The sequence below is a fragment of the Pygocentrus nattereri genome, chromosome 3 (assembly GCF_015220715.1).
Source record: "Pygocentrus nattereri isolate fPygNat1 chromosome 3, fPygNat1.pri, whole genome shotgun sequence".
NCBI lineage: Eukaryota > Metazoa > Chordata > Actinopteri > Characiformes > Serrasalmidae > Pygocentrus > Pygocentrus nattereri.
In genome coordinates, this window is record NC_051213.1 from 26,412,797 (window position 1) to 26,430,630 (window position 17,834).

The 17,834-nt window shown below is 39.6% G+C and overlaps 2 protein-coding genes across 7 annotated transcripts in view; both read left to right on the forward strand.

Annotated features, from left to right (window-relative positions):
* The window catches only part of macf1b (microtubule actin crosslinking factor 1b), a 39,766-nt gene extending 28,958 nt beyond the window's left edge, over positions 1-10,808 (forward strand). For all 6 annotated transcript variants that reach the window (XM_037536884.1, XM_037536889.1, XM_037536888.1 and 3 more), the window contains 19 exons: positions 201-371; positions 978-1,133; positions 1,223-1,429; positions 1,590-1,709; positions 1,862-2,031; positions 2,140-2,299; positions 2,396-2,590; positions 3,166-3,291; positions 3,385-3,528; positions 4,770-4,958; positions 5,061-5,175; positions 5,267-5,433; positions 6,673-6,835; positions 6,967-7,121; positions 7,242-7,316; positions 7,838-7,955; positions 8,034-8,200; positions 8,386-8,503; positions 9,190-10,808. In XM_037536884.1, coding sequence (XP_037392781.1) covers positions 201-371; positions 978-1,133; positions 1,223-1,429; positions 1,590-1,709; positions 1,862-2,031; positions 2,140-2,299; positions 2,396-2,590; positions 3,166-3,291; positions 3,385-3,528; positions 4,770-4,958; positions 5,061-5,175; positions 5,267-5,433; positions 6,673-6,835; positions 6,967-7,121; positions 7,242-7,316; positions 7,838-7,955; positions 8,034-8,200; positions 8,386-8,503; positions 9,190-9,215 — 2,742 coding nt within the window. In that variant the 3' untranslated portion in view covers positions 9,216-10,808. The remainder of the gene's footprint in view (positions 1-200; positions 372-977; positions 1,134-1,222; positions 1,430-1,589; positions 1,710-1,861; positions 2,032-2,139; positions 2,300-2,395; positions 2,591-3,165; positions 3,292-3,384; positions 3,529-4,769; positions 4,959-5,060; positions 5,176-5,266; positions 5,434-6,672; positions 6,836-6,966; positions 7,122-7,241; positions 7,317-7,837; positions 7,956-8,033; positions 8,201-8,385; positions 8,504-9,189) is intronic.
* Positions 10,809-14,400: 3,592 nt separating this feature from the next.
* On the forward strand, positions 14,401-17,616 carry LOC108434182 (solute carrier family 52, riboflavin transporter, member 3-B-like). Its single transcript, XM_017709143.2, has 4 exons — positions 14,401-14,630; positions 15,403-16,488; positions 16,598-16,721; positions 17,002-17,616. The coding sequence occupies exons 2-4, from the start codon at positions 15,458-15,460 to the stop codon at positions 17,212-17,214; spliced, it is 1,368 nt and encodes a 455-aa protein (XP_017564632.1). The 5' UTR covers positions 14,401-14,630; positions 15,403-15,457; the 3' UTR covers positions 17,215-17,616.
* The last annotated feature ends 218 nt before the right edge of the window (positions 17,617-17,834 follow it).

The window sequence follows — 17,834 nt, forward strand, 5'->3', positions numbered from 1 at the left end:
TGCTGCAGGCAGTCAAAATAGTCACTCAAATTTGAAGAGTCTGCTTACTATTGGAGTCAGATTAGCTGACTGTGCATGTTATGAATGTGTATATAAATAATGCATGTTTCATTCATAAAATTGAATAATTAATTAGAATCCTTGAACATGTGAGAATATAGATGTTTCACTATAAAGTTGCTGTACGTCTGGTGTTACAGGAGCTGTGTAATGAGATGGATTCTAAGATGCACAGCTACACCAACGTGCGTAATGCTGTCCATAGGATGCTAGAGGGCAGCAATGTGGCTCGCGGCTCCAGCACTGAGCACAGCTTATGCATTCTGGAGCAGAAGTGGAGCACTGTCTATGCAAAAATGCAAGAACGCAAGGTGATGACACAAGTTTGGTCTTTGAGTTAAAGACCAAGTATCATGTTAGATGTAGTACATAAACATTATTAAAGTTTCAAAATATACAATTTACTCTCCAGTCTATGCAGTCCAAAAATGGGAACTTATCTGCAAAAACCTCGTTTTTAATCCATTCTTTTAGTGTGCTCACAAAAACCAACACAGTCACCAATATATATACACCAATTCAGCCTGCAAAAGTCTGGCTCCACTTATTTATGTATTTATTTATGCTCCACTTATTTAAGTTATAAGGTGTTTTTCAGCCTGCACTGTTTTTTTAACACACATTAGAAGACAGATCATCAAAAGAGAGATCATTTACATATACCCGTCTCAAACAAAAAGACCAACAGAGAAAAATCCTTTTTCATTTTAAGGGATTTAAAAAAAATTCAAATGTCATATATGGGCCCTTTAACATACATCTAAACAGAGCTTCATATATATGCCCTGATATAACAAGATTTTGATGAAGCTAAAGTGAGACATTTACATCATTGTGTTGGGACTTGGGGACTGTTCTGTCAACCTCATTATTAACTTTTATATGCTTTTCCTTACTTCTATGGTTCTATTCACTAGGCTAAGTTGACAGAAGGACTTGGTCTGGCTAAAGAGTTTAACAGTAATGTACAAGATCTTCTGACCAAAATGGCAAAGTGTGAAGAGGCCATTAGTGCCCTGCCGGCTCCCAGTTTCATTCTTGACACTATCAGCACTCAGCTTCAGGAGCACAGGGTACGTCCATGTGTTTTCATGCTTGATTCTTTCAGAAACCCTTGTATGTTATGCATTTCTGATATACTTTATATATTCTGTCATGGCAGCTGCTGGTGAGTGAGGTCCATTCATATGGAGAGAAGAAGACTTGTGTGGAGAATGCTGCCACTCAGCTCTCAGAGCTCAGCAGAAAGGAGGACTGTGATGTAGTGCAGAACCTGGTGATAACCGTGCAAGATCGCTACAGAAAGCTCCACCAGCACACCACTGAGAGGGGCAAGGCTCTAGAGGAAGTAAGAAGACAAGTTAAACAGGTAGGTTAATGCCTCTCATTGCTTAAAATGAATGAGGTCAAGCAGTGAACTTGGGTACACAGTTTATTACTGTGAAGCACTGCTTTTATGAAGCATCAGAAGCTAAATGTCAGTAGATTTTGTAATGCCTGAATTGAGTTTTGTGTAATACCACTCGCAGTTCAGTGAAACCTGGCACCTGCTGATAGACTGGATGAGTGAGGTGGAGCAGACGCTTGACACACATAAAGAAATTGCTGTGTCACACGAGGAGATCAAACAGCAACTCACTGAGCAGAAGGTACCATGTGCTCAGACGCAGCATTGTATGGACTGTACAGTACAGCTTAACAAAACTTTTTTATTTATTTATTTTAAATACAGACATAAATTAGATTACTAAGCACAATATGCAGATAATTGATGCTTAGAGTTCATATTTTTTCTTTGCAGGAATTCCAGAAACACTTCCGCTCAAAGAGGCCCATGTATGAGGCCTGTTTGAAGAGCGGTCGCTCACTTTTAGAAAAAGCTCAGAATGTGTCAGACACTCAGCATCTTGAGAACATGGTGTCTGAGCTCAGAGACTCTTGGGACACCATTAGTGGGAAGTCCCTCGAGCGGTAAGTCTTATTACCAATCAGTGATTAGCTCCGTAAGTGATGACTCTTATTGATACACTTTGAACTGGTTTTAGTATCATGCTGTAAACGATGTTATCATTTCCTTAGGCAACACAAGCTGGAGGAGGCACTGCTCTTTTCAGGCAGGTTTACTGATGCACTGCAGGCACTCAATGATTGGCTATACAGGGCAGAGCCACAGCTTGCTGAAGATGTGCCTGTAGGTGGCGAGAAGGACCTGGTCAATAATTTGATTGATAAGCACAAGGTACTGTTTTACAAATGTCTGTCTGTATCTGTAAGAGGGCTGATATACCTCTGTATCTATTATATCTGACTGAATTGGACTGGGTCTGTATCATAGGTGTTCCAGAAGGAGTTGGGGAAGCGTGCTGGCTGTATTCGCACCCTGAAGCGCTCTGTGAGGGACCTGACTCGTGGCAGCACTGCTGATGCCCACTGGCTGCAGGAGCAGATGGAGGAGCTGGAGGTCCGCTGGGATGCTGTGTGTAAACTCTCTGTATCCAAGCAGGCCAGATTGGAAGCAGCACTACAGCAGGTACTCATACATCTAACTAGAAATATCATGTATAATGCATCTTTGGAATCCTTATATATTATGACCAGCGTCTGCTGTGCTGAGTGTAGTCCACCACTAAAAAATTCTAGATAGCAGCGGTCCTATGGTGGTACCTTTTTCATTGATGGATGGTGTAAAGGGTGCCTGATAAATTGAGGCCCTCCAATGAAAAATATATTATATTATATATTAACTTTAACCACCCCTCTTTTGGATTATCAGTCATTTTCTATTTTCTATTTTCTTTGATGTATTAGTTTTCTTTTACTTTAAAAAGTCCAGTTATGCATTATTTATGCTTTATTCACCCCCTTACCATGCGTATAAAATTTTTTACAAAAATATCACATATTCTGTTTTGTTTTTTGTTTTTTTTTGTTATAAGGGCTCAATTGTGCAGCAACAGATGGGCTACTGCTAGTAACTGTAAATAGTTTACAAAAGCAGGTGTAACTCATAAAATGGCCAAAGAGTGTAGACTCCAGATGGGTAATCACAATAGACTGATTCAGGTTGGTTCTGAAAACTTCCGCTATAATTCTGAATCACCACAGGCAGAGGAGTTTGATGGAAAGGTTCACTCATTCCTTGATCATCTTGCGGACATTGAAAGGGTTCTGAAATATGGAGCGCTGCCTGAGGAAGAGGAGGCCCTCGTGGCTTTTCGTACACAGCACCAGGTATGGGGGGAGAGGTTAAGGTAAATGTTTTTTATGATAGTAGGACTACATTTGAGAACATTTAGAAGTGATATTTCTGCCTCATTTGAACAGGAATCAATGAATTCTTTGAGAGTTCAGCAGGCACAGCTGGAATCTATACAGGCCCTAGGAGAGCAAATTCTGTCCTTCTGCCACCCTGACTCTATTATCACTATAAAGTCCTGGATCAGCGTCACCAAGACTCGCTACGAGGAGGTGAGTGAACACCTGGATAGCGTTCACAGTTATCTTCTCTATTCTCTTTATTGTCGCTGTAATAAAAAAAATCTTGTATCTTGGAAAATAGCTTTAAACTATTCATAACCTTCATGTGTGTTAAAGGACTTATATCCTACATTTTTCTTGTATTTTACTGTTTTTTTTTTTACAGCAGTCCATTTATGATGTTTATGTAGTTTTATGTACCAAAACAAGTCATGATTTATTTTTATATGACTGTTTTCCAACCTCTCTGCATCCCTTAGAAAAGCCCTGTCACAATTATTACCTAACTTTCTAATCGCCAATTTTTTAAATAATCACAAATATTGAGATGATTGAAATTATTTAAGTTGACTGTTTTCCACAGTCTTTAGATTTCATGAACATGTTATGCTGCAACAAGCGTTGGGCAAATATATCTAAATAAGGAAAGCAATAAATGCATTTATTATGACACATCATGAGACTTCAAACTTGGCGCTCTAAAGGGTTTAGTGAGCTTTGAGAGTAATGTTTGTAGCTAATTCTACTGTTATAGCATACATACTAGTATTATATGTACTGTATTTGTTTCAGTATATATTCTTGAATGAGTGTTTTTTTTGTTTGTTATTTTGCATTTATTTCCATTTTTAAGAAAAATGGTTCTTGTTTCTGTGTTACAATAGATAAGTTTACAACAAGCGTTAGCTAGTAAGTAAAAATACACACTTGGAGAAGATGGTTCTTCGAGGGTTCTTGAGTAAAGACAATGGTTCTATTTAGAAGTATGAGTTCTGTATTCATTTTGTGAGTCATTTTGTGCATTTTGTGAGATGGTTCTTCAGATTGATGGAGAACATGTTGTATATGGTTCTATATTGATCCTTTTTGAAAATGGTTCTATCTAGCAACAAAAAAGATGCTTGACATTCTTCAAGTTTGGCGTCATAACATAAGAACCTGATCTTAGATTCCATATTTGGACTGTAAGCACTGTGGAGTGAACATTACGTTTTGAAATTTTAGCCATGTTTACATTAAACTCTTTTATTTGAGAATAAGTGTCAGAAATTCGGTTTTCCATATGATATGGGCCCTTTAATTTTATGCAATTTTGAACCATTTCAATCTGTGAATCATGAAATGTGACCTTTCAGATACTGTTAAAAAGAAAAAAATAAAATAGAGTTTTAAGCTTTTCATTAGACTGTCGCTATGTTTATGAATATATGTGAATCTGTTCTGTGGCTCAGGTGCAGACATGGGCGCAGCAGCAAGCTGAACGGATCCAGGCCATGCTCTCTACTCTGGAGGCTGAAAGAGAGGAAGTGCAGCGTCTGTTGGACTGGATCTCTGCTGCTGAGGAGTCTCTGAACCTCAGAGAGCAGGAAGCCCTGCCTCATGACATGGATCAGACAGCAGAACTTATCCACCAGCACACTGTACATATGCTTACCAACCCAACTTTTATCAATATTCATGGTTCCTGTTTTTTCTTTAGGTGAATTAAACTATGGAATACAATGCATTGCTTCCCTTTATAGGTTTTCATGGATGAGTTAAAGAGAAAATTGTATGAGGTTGAAAATGCAACAAAATCCTGCAAACACAAGCTGACTCCTAAGCAGCATGTGTCTCCTAGCCACAGGATGCCAAGCAGTAAGTGTACAGTCATGTTTCTGAAGCTCACTCACATATTGTGATATATGTTATGAATATGTCTGACTGTGGGGCTGTGGTGTTTGTGTAGAAAGGAGAGGCTCACAGAAACCCCAGGCTTCAGTACCATTACCTCTGGAGAGGCTGGAGCCTCACACCCCTCAGCTCAGTCAGCTGATCAGCCAGTGGCAGAAACTTTGGCTCTTGTCTCACAACAGACAGAAGAGACTAGAGGAGCACCAGCAAAAACTCAGAGAGGTTATTACTATCACTGTGCCTGTGTTATAGTAAGATTAGTAGGATAATAATATCCACTAAACTCTGCACTCACCATCCACCACCTTGAAACCTTGAAACATTTAGAGATTGTATCCTATCTGCTGCCATGCATGGTTTGTGTTATCCACACTCTTTCCTTTCTTCATTGGTCACCTCCTGGCCACAGAGCTGCATTGGCTGACTTTTTTGGCAGTGGATCATTCTCAACCTGACAGTGACGCTGACCTGCATGGAAGCCCATTACTCAGCAGGTAGAAGGGAAAAAATGCTTATGGTTTTTTCTCTTTCTCTGTTTCTGGCAGCAGTATGTCATAGTTTTTCAAAATAGTGACTTGCTTTCTTGGATTATTGACTTACTGTGTCAAAATAATGACTTGAAATTATAACTTATTATCCCAAAGAATTATTTACATTCTTGACATTTAATAACTGTTTTTTTGACACAGTATATTGGAATATGATGGGAAAAAAATCATGCTCGGTCAATGATTTTGAGAAAATAAGTAATTATTTTGAGATATTAAGTCAACATTTTGACATACTGCTGACATATAAGCAGTTTTGTCTCGTCTACTTGATTGGGAATAGGCTTGTACAGGGTGAGTCAAAAGTCACAGGACACCGTTTTATTTATTTCATTTTTAATGCTGTCACAAGCCTCCACGATGCAGTGCTGAAGGTGGTGTTTGTTGCAGATTTTCTCAGCATACACAATTTGTTTGAGATGACCCCAGAGATAAAGGTTGATAATACAATAAAAAATAAAATTAAATAAATCCCGTTCTTTTGACTTACCCTGTATATATTTTCTAAACCATATCTGAAAACCCAAGCAACGCAGAGCCAAGCACCCAAGCAAAAGCAGTGTCACTGCAGAATGATTCACCACCCAATTGATAACCACAGCAACTGTCTTTTGCTCAGAAAATGACCTGTAATAAATGCAGTACAGGGCAGCAAACAATGAAAAGAGATACACTACATACAGTATACCATATAAATACATTCTGCAAGTGCACACCTATATAGTGGACCTATTTGGTTGGTGTGGCCAGTGAGTGGATGTACACGATAGATGTTATTAATAAAGTGGATGGTGAAGGTACGTGGACTGCATGTTTCCATTTTTAAGAGTACATTGTTCTTTGATTCGCTCTAAGGTGTGACTTACATACCTATGTTCTTGCTTCTGTAAATTCTGTTTTTGTTCACTCACAGTTGGAGGAGTTTGCCAACTTTGACTTTAACATCTGGCGCAAAAGGTACATGCAGTGGATAAGTCACCTCAAGTCACGGATTTTAGATGTCTTTCGAAGCATTGATCGAGATCAGGATGGTAGAATCACACAGAAAGAGTTTATTGACGGTGTTCTCGCCTCAAGTAAGCATTACTTTACCTTCATTCTACCAGTAATTGTGGTTCATCATGTCTGTTCATTGTATGTAATTCTTTATGTTTAATTGTTCTTGAATTATGTTTAACCCTTACCCCTTACATTTGCTTCTATGTAGAATTCCCAACTAATTCCCTGGAAATGACAGCTGTTGCAAACATCTTTGATGTCAATGGTGATGGATTCATTGACTACTATGAGTTTGTGAGTGCACTCCACCCAAGCCGAGATCCCTACAGAAGAACAATAGATGCAGACCAAATCAATGAAGAGGTGTGTTACAGATTAGTGTTTATTTGAGTTGTTCTTGGAACTTGGTCTGTAAGGTCTGACATTGTCTTAGATTTTTATTGTAATTTATAGACTTCTAATAGACATTGCACAACATCCTAGGTGAGCCGGCAAGTTTCCCAGTGCAACTGCCCAAAGAGGTTTCAGGTGGAGCAGATTAGCGCGAACCGATACAGGGTAAGAGTAAAATCATATGATACATGTACAAAAGTTTGTGGACCCCTGCTCCTTCAGTGTTTATATCTTTCAAAATTAAGGCTATTAATAGGGAGTTGGTCATCCCTGTGCTGCAGTAAAGGCATTTACTCTTCTGGGAAGGCTTTACACTGGATGTTGGAATGTTGCTGTGAGGATTTGAAAGCATTCAGCCACAAGAACATTAGTGAGGTCAGGTAGTGATATGGAATGACTAGTTCTGGATCACAAATGTCACTCCAGCTCTACTGAATGGAGTTCCTTGCTCAATGCTGGGGGGGCTTTATAACCCCTCAAGCTGATGCTTGGCATTAGGCTTGGTAACCTTAGGCTCCTGTGTGGCTGCTCTAGAGTGTCTCGCTTTTGAATGCCTGGGTCAGCAATGGGTCCAGAGGAATTCACTAATTACAAGCTGTGGCTGCATACTTATAGACATTTAGTGTATCAGGTGTAATCACAATTCATTGTAAATCTATGAACTGAAATGTTGTTATTATCTGCAGTTCGGAGACTCTCAGCAGTTACGAATGGTGCGCATTTTACGAAGCACGCTCATGGTACGTGTTGGTGGTGGATGGACAGCCCTGGATGAATTTCTGGTCAAGAATGACCCTTGCAGAGGTGAATAAAACATTTTACTATTCTGCTCTTTCAAACTGTGAACCCCATACAAGAAAAATTTACTGTTGAATCTCTCAGTGAAAGGTCGGACGAACCTAAAGATAAAGGAGAAATATTTGTCGCCTGAGTCATTCGAGGCATCAGGTCGCAGAGGGAGCACAAAGGGGCTGGCAGTGAGCAGGTCAAACTCCAGCCTGAGTTTATACAGCAGCGCTTCAGCTCCTAGCAGTCCCTTAACTCGCAAGGTCAGTCCTATTATCACTTTAAGCTAAAAAAGCTAAAGTAACTTTCTGTGTAACAATGTAGAGCCTAGCAGAGGTCACAGAAATCTGTATGCTATTGCTTGTATTTGCCTGTGTATTGACAAAATATGCACAGTCCTGCCTGTCTATATAGCATTTTTTATCACTTTATACTTTATCTGATGCAGGCACTGTTACGCAGAAGTTTCTCTGGAGATCGTTGCATCCGACCCAGGAGCTCTATAGCAGCATTAGGGACAGAGCAGTTTTCCACAGCAGGAGATGATGGCTCTCCCTCACCCACAGGTTTGTAGGCTTGGTTAAGTCCCAAAACATCTCCAAAAATATCTGTGCACCATATAAACATTTTAGTAAGAGTTCTGAAATATGATTGGCTAAGCCACATTCAAAGCTATTATAGAATACTTGATATACACACATATGACCTCACAGATCAAGTGAATTTTGACATAATTCACCAAGATATTGAAAACCACTGTGGTTCTCATGTAGTAACTGTGAAGTTGCTTGGCAACAGAGCTCATAGCTGTTTACAAACTATATTGCTTGGTGGAAGAATTGTTTATTGTGATTATTACTATTGATAATAAATTAAATGGAATTTTATTATGAATATATTTTATTATATTATATTTTATAACTGTTTTGTAAAATCAATAATATACAATAAGCCACATATTACAGAGTCATTCCACAAGATCAATGCCAAATAACAATGCTGAATTTGTGATGGAGGGGAATGTGAAATATTTAAGGCTTAACTAGCTGCCATGTTTCCATGTATTATCAAGCTGAGACTTCTAATTTTATAGGGGGTTTTAGGACCTCCACTTCATATTAGGCTTAACCACACCCCTTGAAACAGTCACTATCACACAGAGCATTTGGTTGTTTGTTGCTGCACATGATCTACAATTCTGAGCATTTTTAGCAATTGTCATAACAACTTTTTTGTTCTATGTACACATCAGAGGAAGCTGAGAGAGCTCCTACATGACCCTGTCCTCGACTTCCAGCATATGAAAGCAACAGGACTCAGGGTCCTCACTGCTCTGAGACACAGAAAAGGAACAGGCCAAAAACAGTACACCTTGTCTCAGTAAGGATCTGGATAGGAATACTCTACACACCTAACCCATACCTACCCTGGCGGCCAGACTTCATGTTGTTCCTCCAAGTGCTATGTGGTTCATATGAGGTCAATTTTATCAGTCAGAGGTGTAATGAGAATTTCATCCACTTGACTTAGAAATTATGCAAACTTTGTTGTTTATCATAACATGTCATTGATTTGTCAGCCTATTTTTTATACAAAATATACTCAATATGTTGTCTGTCATGAGAGACTTGAAGCATTAAGATGTTCTGCATGGGTATTAACTGCATGATGCCTCCTGACAAATCCCAAATACCTTATGTAATTCTTTTTACAAGACATAGTGTTTACTGAGGTCATCATTTTCTTCAAGGGCCTTGTATGAGTATGACAACTATGCCAATGCCTTCTTTATGGCTTTACTGACTAGTCTGTTTATACTCTTTGTCTCATACATGCACAGCAGTGTTCTGATTCACTTAGGTAGGAGCTGCCCTGCAGATAATGATGCAAACCAAAACAAACAGACCTCGCTCAACTGCCTTAAGGCTTGAATTAATGTCTACTATATTATGTATTGTATAATTGTAATCTCTGCTTTTAAGGTCCATTTTTATTGATCTTTGTGGTTGTAGAATTTCCTCAGGTTTGGTGAGTCAGACTATTTTATTAAGATATTATTCAGAATTATCCAGAATTGTCAAATAACATGGCCCTCATACAAAGTTACTTTGTAATTCCAAGTTCTTTTCTCATTTTCTGATAAAAACAGATCAACTGAAATCCACCGTGTAATGATTTTGCTTTGGTCTCTAGCTGTGTAAAGGTCTTTCTGGTGTAAGTTTTTTTCAGCTTATATCCACACATAGGTTTTTAAATAATTATTTGATTTTGAACAATCAAGTCGACTGTATCTTTACGTGTCTCCCTAAGAGGATATGAAAGTGTAGGTCTCCATGAGATTAGCATCATATAAATTGTCGAACAAACATTTGAGCCAAAAGAAACCATGTATATTTGATCTGTTTTTGCATTGTCCTGCTCAGGGCCGCGTCCTGTGTGTTCGTTTTCTGCCTTAAATACTCTTGTGAATGTTGAGACATGGCACTACTATATGAAAGTGCTAGTTCTAGCTTTTGCTTCATGTTACATATCATGTATGTGTCTTTTCTGCTGACTATAACACTGAAAACATATGGTATATCAGTCTCGTGTGATGGTGGTCCATTAGCAAAGGTCTGGATGGGTCTGACAATGGAAGGGTATAGAATGTTCATGTTTACACATCTGTTTTCTAGCGCTGCATCTTCATCCATACCATCCAGTGTATGACAGCAGACTCTGTAAAACATTGGAGAGAGCTTTTCCTGGCTATGCACCTTTCTGGTGATATCAAATAAAACACTGCATGTATTCACAACAGCACACTTTTAAGTCATTGTAGAGGAATGTCACTAATATGGCGTCTCTTGTAAAATAAACTTTTTTATAGAATGCTGTCTGTAATGTGGAACTGTTTTTTGGTGTCACAGTCACAGTGCTGCTCTTTGATTAGCAGCTGCTACAGTAAACAATACAACTTAGCTGCATCTGTCAAATGAATCAACATTGATATGCATCTGTTGGGGAAGGTATTGCTTAGGATGCATGACTGCTATCTGTGTAGTGGATAGGATTACTGCTAAAGCCTTTGGGATCATAATACAGAAAGTCGAGCAGCAAATAATTTAAAGCCCAGACCTAATGTTCTAATTTTGGACTTCAATTAATGACCTCTGCTAAAACTTTCTTAATGCAGAAAAAAATTATGGTAAAACTTTTGCATGGTTAGTTTTATAAAATGACCAACAAGAAAACAATGCAGCAATAAACACTGGATTATTTTTTACTGTCAACACAGGCAACACTTTTGGTTTTGCTCACATTTTGCAGCAGTTTGTTAAAAATCCATGACTATTTCCTATTGAGTGTGAACTGATTTATTCAGCCAATAAGCTGTCACTTCGCCAACCAATCAATCTTTCTCTTATGCATGAACAAACTGTCTGTCACTTCCCAAAGCTACATTTTGTGTTTGACAGTTTGCTGAATCTGACATGGCACACACTCATATGACCCCCCACACCACCCACCACCCCCAAAAAAAACAGCAATATAAACTTAACAAAAGAACATAAAGGTAGTTTTGCATTAGCCCCATTGTCTCGAAATTCAAAAAAGCCAAGTAGAAGCTATTTTCTTTTTTTAGAATTTTTTTATTGTCTGTTAGTCAAACAACACTTCATTAAAATATTACAGAAATTAATCAAACCAAATATTACAGAAGCTATTTTCTCAAAGACTGCTTAAAAGTATAAAGCCCTCATTTTAGCTGGAACAAATATTGGTTATTTATGCATTTAGTTTATTCATTTAGCAAAATAGTAGAGACATTTCCTTTTTTACCTAAAAAGAAGCCTATGGCTAAATAGTAAAATAAGATAAATATGCCTGTGGTCATGAACCAGTTTACCCTGAATACAATCTTTACACTTACTCAAGCTCTGCTAGCCAACACAGAAGACAGGATAGACACGAAGAAAGAATAAAAACTAAGAAGTCAGAATTCTTTCCTTGAGGAAAGAAAAATACTGTGGCGATCATAAGTGTAATTCATTACGTTATAAATTATTTCTCCTGTATCTAAGGGTTAACAAAGATCAGACTGAGAATAGCACTCAAGGAAATAATTTTGAATAAGAAAAATGCCCATATAATCAATTAACTTTCTCTTAGAACAGCTTTATACAACAGAGGTGTAGAGAAGTGGAGGGAACAATGTATTGTACTTTGTGATTCATGTTATCTGAAGGCTTCAGGTTCTTGAGTGAAAAACAACACCGAAGAATGACTGCATGTGGCCAGCTTGGAGCCAGGAAGGTACAGCATGTGGGCAGTGGAAACTAGATTCCTCTCTCCCTGTGAAAACTTGAGGCAGGCGAAACAAAACATCTTAAATGGCCATGAAGTTTTTCAGTGCATGGGCCTTAAAATGTTCATTCAAAACTCAGGCGTTTTATCTACTTACTTCCTTTGGAATAATAATAGAGACTAAAATGAAGTTTCTGGTTAAATTCTTTTGGTGATACATGCACCCAAGCCCTTCATCAAATGGCAGGAGTCTAACAGTCTTTTGGATTTTCTCTAATGTACCTTATTCTTGCCCTGTAAAACACACTGAAATATGATTTTAAAAAGTGCCTGTGACCATGAACCAGCTTGTTGTCCTGAATACAATCTTTATCCTTCACCAAGCTAAGGATGGCAGACAGTAGTTTTTTAATGAAAGAAAATCATTGTAGCACTTGTAAGTGTAATTAAGGTAGGGCTGGGCAATATGACGATATTTAGTATTGTGATGAATTACATCAAAATATGTCTGTCACAAATGAAGCCACGGACTCAATCTCCCAGAATCCTCTGGGAGATCACATGACCTTATCGCTTCCTGAAACATACACTGACTTCATCTTCCAGAATGCACAGGGAGATCAGATGACTTCTGGTTCCCATACAAGCGCCTATCAGCGTTCAAGATCAAGATGTGTTACACCTGTTGTTATGATCACATGACTTATCAGTTTAGCTTAAAAGCCCAGGTCTTTAGCAGCAGTGAGTTTTGAGGTATTGTTTCTACTGCAAACTACTGAGTGTTCTTTCCGTGGTATTCCTGTGTATGACTTGGTTTTCTCTGTTTTCTCTGACTCTGGGTTTTGATTTGCCCTTTGGATTGTTTGCCCTGGACCTCTGTTTTTTGTGCTTTGACCTTCTGCCTCTTTTTTGACCATGATTTTGGATTCCGACTTCAACATTAAAGCCTGCTTGTTTTCCTTTATCCGCAAGCGTCTATAATCTGTGAAATCATTACAGTGTCACAAATGCATAATAATGGACTGTGTACGTCAGGAACGCTGACCCACATATTTCATTACAAAAACACTACTATTAGGCCTGTTAAATTGGATTTAGTGCAGCTCAGTGTGTAACACATAAACTAAAAAACATTTGTATTCACAGCTTTTGACAGTGTCTTCAATTGTGGCCTTGCATGTATTTTTTGTCTTATCAGAACAAATGTATATTTTGAAGTATAGAGATATTATATTTCTGCCACACACTAGTTTAAAGATGTTAATTATTGACACTCATTCTGGGTTATATACTTACGAAAAGGCAGGCTGCCCATGATTAGGTGAAAATTGTTTACCAAAAAATTAAACTGATATAATTTTACCCAGGCGGCACGGTGGTGTGCTGGGTAGCGCCGTCGCCTCACAGCAAGGAGGGCCTGGGTTCAATTCTCCAGCCGGGCGACCAGGGTCCTCTCTGTGTGGAGTTTGCATGTTCTCCCCGTGTCTGCGTGGGTTTCCTCCGGGTTCTCCGGTTTCCTCCCACAGTCCAAAGACATGCAGTCAGGCCAATTGGACATGCTACATTGCCCCTAGGTGTGACTGTGTGAGTGACTGTCTGTGTCTGTCTGTCCGCCCTGCGATGGACTGGCGACCTGTCCAGGGTGTATCCTGCCTTCCGCCCGTAGACTGCTGGGATAGGCTCCAGCACCCCCCCGCGACCCTGACGGAGAAGCGGCTTAGACAATGGATGGATGGATGGATGGATAATTTTACCCAACACACAGAAACGTAGTCAATCAGCCAAAACGTGCCTGAACTTCTGAAACAAGCCTCTATAGTTATACGCTAAAGCTATGATATATGATATAATATAATAGAAGAAGACAGAGATTTCAACAACAGTGCAAAAACGTCCAGAAGCAAACTTCAGACACTAAACATGTCTTGACCGAGTGTGTTTGAGGTAAAGAGGAAAGCTGTATAAATTGGATTTCCTTGTTTTGTCTCTTTGAAAAACAAAGCAGTTTTGATAGGTTAGAGTAAAGGCAGCTTGGTAATGCTAAGTAGTGTGCTACTTCCTGGCTTGAGGCAGCCATGAGGTTTTAGTGCCAAGACTGGAGTGGGGTGTGGGGGAGGAGTCTCTGCACCATCAACCCTCCTCCTTTGCTTTGTAACAGCTGTGGGAAGGTCGTGTACATGGCTGTGTCTTTGAAGGAGCTCCCATTGGGTCAGAGGTCCATGGTGTGACATTCAGTAAGCTTGTGCCTGTGTTCTCTCTGATATCAAGTGCACAGACAGAGAAAGAGCGCTGTGACCTGTGAGGGAGGAGAAAAAAAAACACACACTGGCTGATGTAACTAGACTCTCACTATTCAGAAGGTACTGAGCGGAGTGGGCAGCAGTCTGTTGGCAGCACCAGCACGAGGTAAGCTCTGGGTGTCTATGTGGGGCTGTGTGTGTGTTTGTGTCTGTGTGTAATGAGGGTGTGTTGTATTACCTAAACCTGAAAGGGCTTCCAAGGACACTGTGGACTTAATGCTCATTAAGTAGAAAAGTAAAGGGAATGATCTTTTTACTTTATCTGATAGCATGGAGGACGTATATGTGAATAATAGTGCAGAGAAAGTGAAAAAAAGAAAGTGTACATGGACACTCACTTCAAATGGATCTCATTTCCTTAATAATCAGTGTCGTAGACCTATTACATAATTATTAGCCAATGTGGATGGTCAGTTTCAGAGCAATGTTTGTGAAGCAATGGTCACATGACCTCTGACCCATAGAGAAAGTTTAACTACATCTGCAGCCTTAAAAATTCAGTTTTTTTATGTTTATATTGTGCAGCTATTCCGAACTTAAAAGCTTTTAGCTTTATGTCCTGTAGACATTGCAGGCCACTATTGTAGACAAGGATTAAGCCTAAACATTTATTATATTTTCCTTTTATTCCATTTTCTTCTTCTCATTATTATTTACTATCCTAAATGAAGTGTTTTTATATTCCAATTTCATTTGAACATCACATAGCACTTCAATAATAAGGTCAAGCTTGGTCCTTTGTTCCATGTTTATGGGTGACTCCTGAGACTGTTCCCAGATCCATAATTACAGTCAGCCAAATCTCACCAAAGCTACAGATGTAATCATAGCAGACATATAAAGTTGATCATTTGAAAACTCCAGTGTTCATGTTTCAGATTACCTTCTGCACCACGTGCTGGACAATCAAAAGCTGAAATAATTCTCTTCATCATGGCGTTGTTGACACATGTGCTGGCCTGCCTCTTTGGCATTGGTTCATGGGTTGCCATCAATGGGATGTGGGTGGAGCTCCCACTGGTTGTACCTGAGATTCCTGAGGGCTGGTACCTGCCCTCCTACCTCACTGTCATCATCCAGTTGGCCAACATCGGTCCACTCTTCATCACACTCATGCACCGCTTCAAGCCAGGAGCTCTGGATGAGCGGCCAGTTATCTACACTATCGTAGTAATGGGTGTTGTAGCCACCTTCCTCCTGGCCTTCCTCTGGAAGCACACACTAGTTGTGGGGGGTGCTGTACACAGTGTGGCCCTGCTGTCTCTCAGTTTTCTTCTATCAGTGGTGGACTGCACATCTTCTGTCACCTTCCTCCCCTTTATGATGAGGCTCCCGCCTCAGTACCTCACCAGTTATTTTGTTGGGGAGGGTCTGAGTGGTTTGATTCCAGCGCTGGTGGCACTTATTCAGGGAGTAGGGATGGTTCAATGCAAGAATGCTACAGCTAATGCAAACGTTAGCATGGAGAACTCCACCTGGGGGTCAGGTGGTGAACTGGTGGCACATTATGAGCAAGCCAACTTCTCTGCTCAGGTCTTCTTCCTGTTCCTCAGTGTAATGATGATAGTGTGCCTGGGCGCTTTCCTGATGCTCAACCACCTCCCTGCTGTGGCCAAGGAACGCAAGTGTGAGCGCTACCTTGATGATGCCACGCACAGAGAGAAGGCTGGTGTTGGCCTCTCTCTGCAGAACTCTGTTCCAGAACAGAAACCCATGCTGGATTCCTCAGAGAGTCCAGTGAAAGAACCTCGCAGCAGCTTTGGCAAAGGCACCTTCAGCAGAGCACAGCTGGTCTTCATCTTTGTGGTCCTGGCCTGGGTCAATGCACTAACTAATGCAGTCCTCCCTTCAGTACAGTCCTACTCCTGCCTCCCTTACGGAAATCAGGCCTATCACCTGGCAACAACCATGGCTGCAGTGGCCAACCCTGTGGCTTGCTTCATTGCCATGTTTGTGCCAAACAGGTAAGATATTATGACCAAATTTGATTTGATAGAAGACTGGAAGATCTTTGTAGATTTGGTTGCACGATCCAGTGAAAACATAGCTGACTTAGCTGTCTTTCCTTTCAAGGTCCTTGGTTCTGATGGCGGTTCTCACAGTGACTGGTACAGGATTTGGGGCCTACATCATGGCCATGGCAGCACTGAGTCCTTGCCCTCTATTGGTACATCATGATATGGGAGCTGCACTTGTGGTAAGACTTACCTGTTTACCCAACCCAATTATTGATTATGATATTATCGAACACTGAAGCACTACAACAATTATGAGGCTTCATTGACTAAATATATGTAACTATAAACTATATCAATTATGATTAGGATATTCAAGTGTCTGTAAAGTGTCTGTTAGGACTTCCTGAAGTATTTAACAGATACATCTTTATGTAACTTAATAGTACTTAATGACATTACTGTACATTTTATTAACTGACTCTCTCTCTCTCTCTCTCTCTCTCTCTGATGCACAAATAGGTCATAACATGGGTGGTGTTTGTCCTCACTCTATCCTATGTGAAGGTGATCATTGGGGTGATCCTGAGAGATGAAGGACACAGCGCCCTCATATGGTGTGGTGCTGTAGTACAGCTTGGCTCCATGTTAGGTGCCATGTCGATGTTTCCTCTCGTTAGTATTTATGAACTATTCAAATCAGGGGATCCATGTAACACTAAATGTCCTAAATGATGACAAACATAATTAAGTCATAACATAAATATTAAATGTGTTACAGTTCATCACTCTGTGTAGTTCACATACACCAAAGGGAAAGTTTGCTTTAACCCTGCTGTAACACATAAGCCAGTTTTTGTATTTTTCCAGAGACCAAACTGAAATGTTATAAACAACACAGCCCATGTGTGCACAGTCTTTGTCTGTAAGCACTGCAGTAAACTCACTAAAGTAGACCTTTAGTGCTCTTGTTACACTTGACAGAGAATCTCTTAAATGGATGTAAATATCTATCATTGTTACATTATGGTCTTGGCATTATACTATTTAACGTTTACATTTTTGAGTCCTTTTTGTGTGTGTTTTTTTTAAGTGATTAGGCCTTAATAGTGTCAGTATTAACTACTTCTTTTTGTGTGCCATGTTTAAATAAAATGTACTTTTATAGAATAAAATATAATTATGTGGTGTGTTTATTTTATTTGTCTTCCTAAAGCAAAGAGAAAGAATACCTTCATGTTTGAGAGAAAAACAAACTCTCTTCAGTTTACAAATATTAACTAAAATCTTGTAGTGACATAAAAAGATCGGCATTGTTGACAGTTTGGTGGGAAAGTGATAAAGAGTGAAGAGAT

Coding starts and splice junctions, on each gene's coding strand:
- LOC108434182 (XM_017709143.2), top strand. CDS start 15,458: ATGGCGTTGTTGACACATGTGCTGGCCTGCCTCTTTGGCATTGGTTCA. Junction 16,489..16,597: donor GCCATGTTTGTGCCAAACAG/GTAAGATATTAT, acceptor TTTCCTTTCAAG/GTCCTTGGTTCTGATGGCGG. Junction 16,722..17,001: donor ATATGGGAGCTGCACTTGTG/GTAAGACTTACC, acceptor ATGCACAAATAG/GTCATAACATGGGTGGTGTT.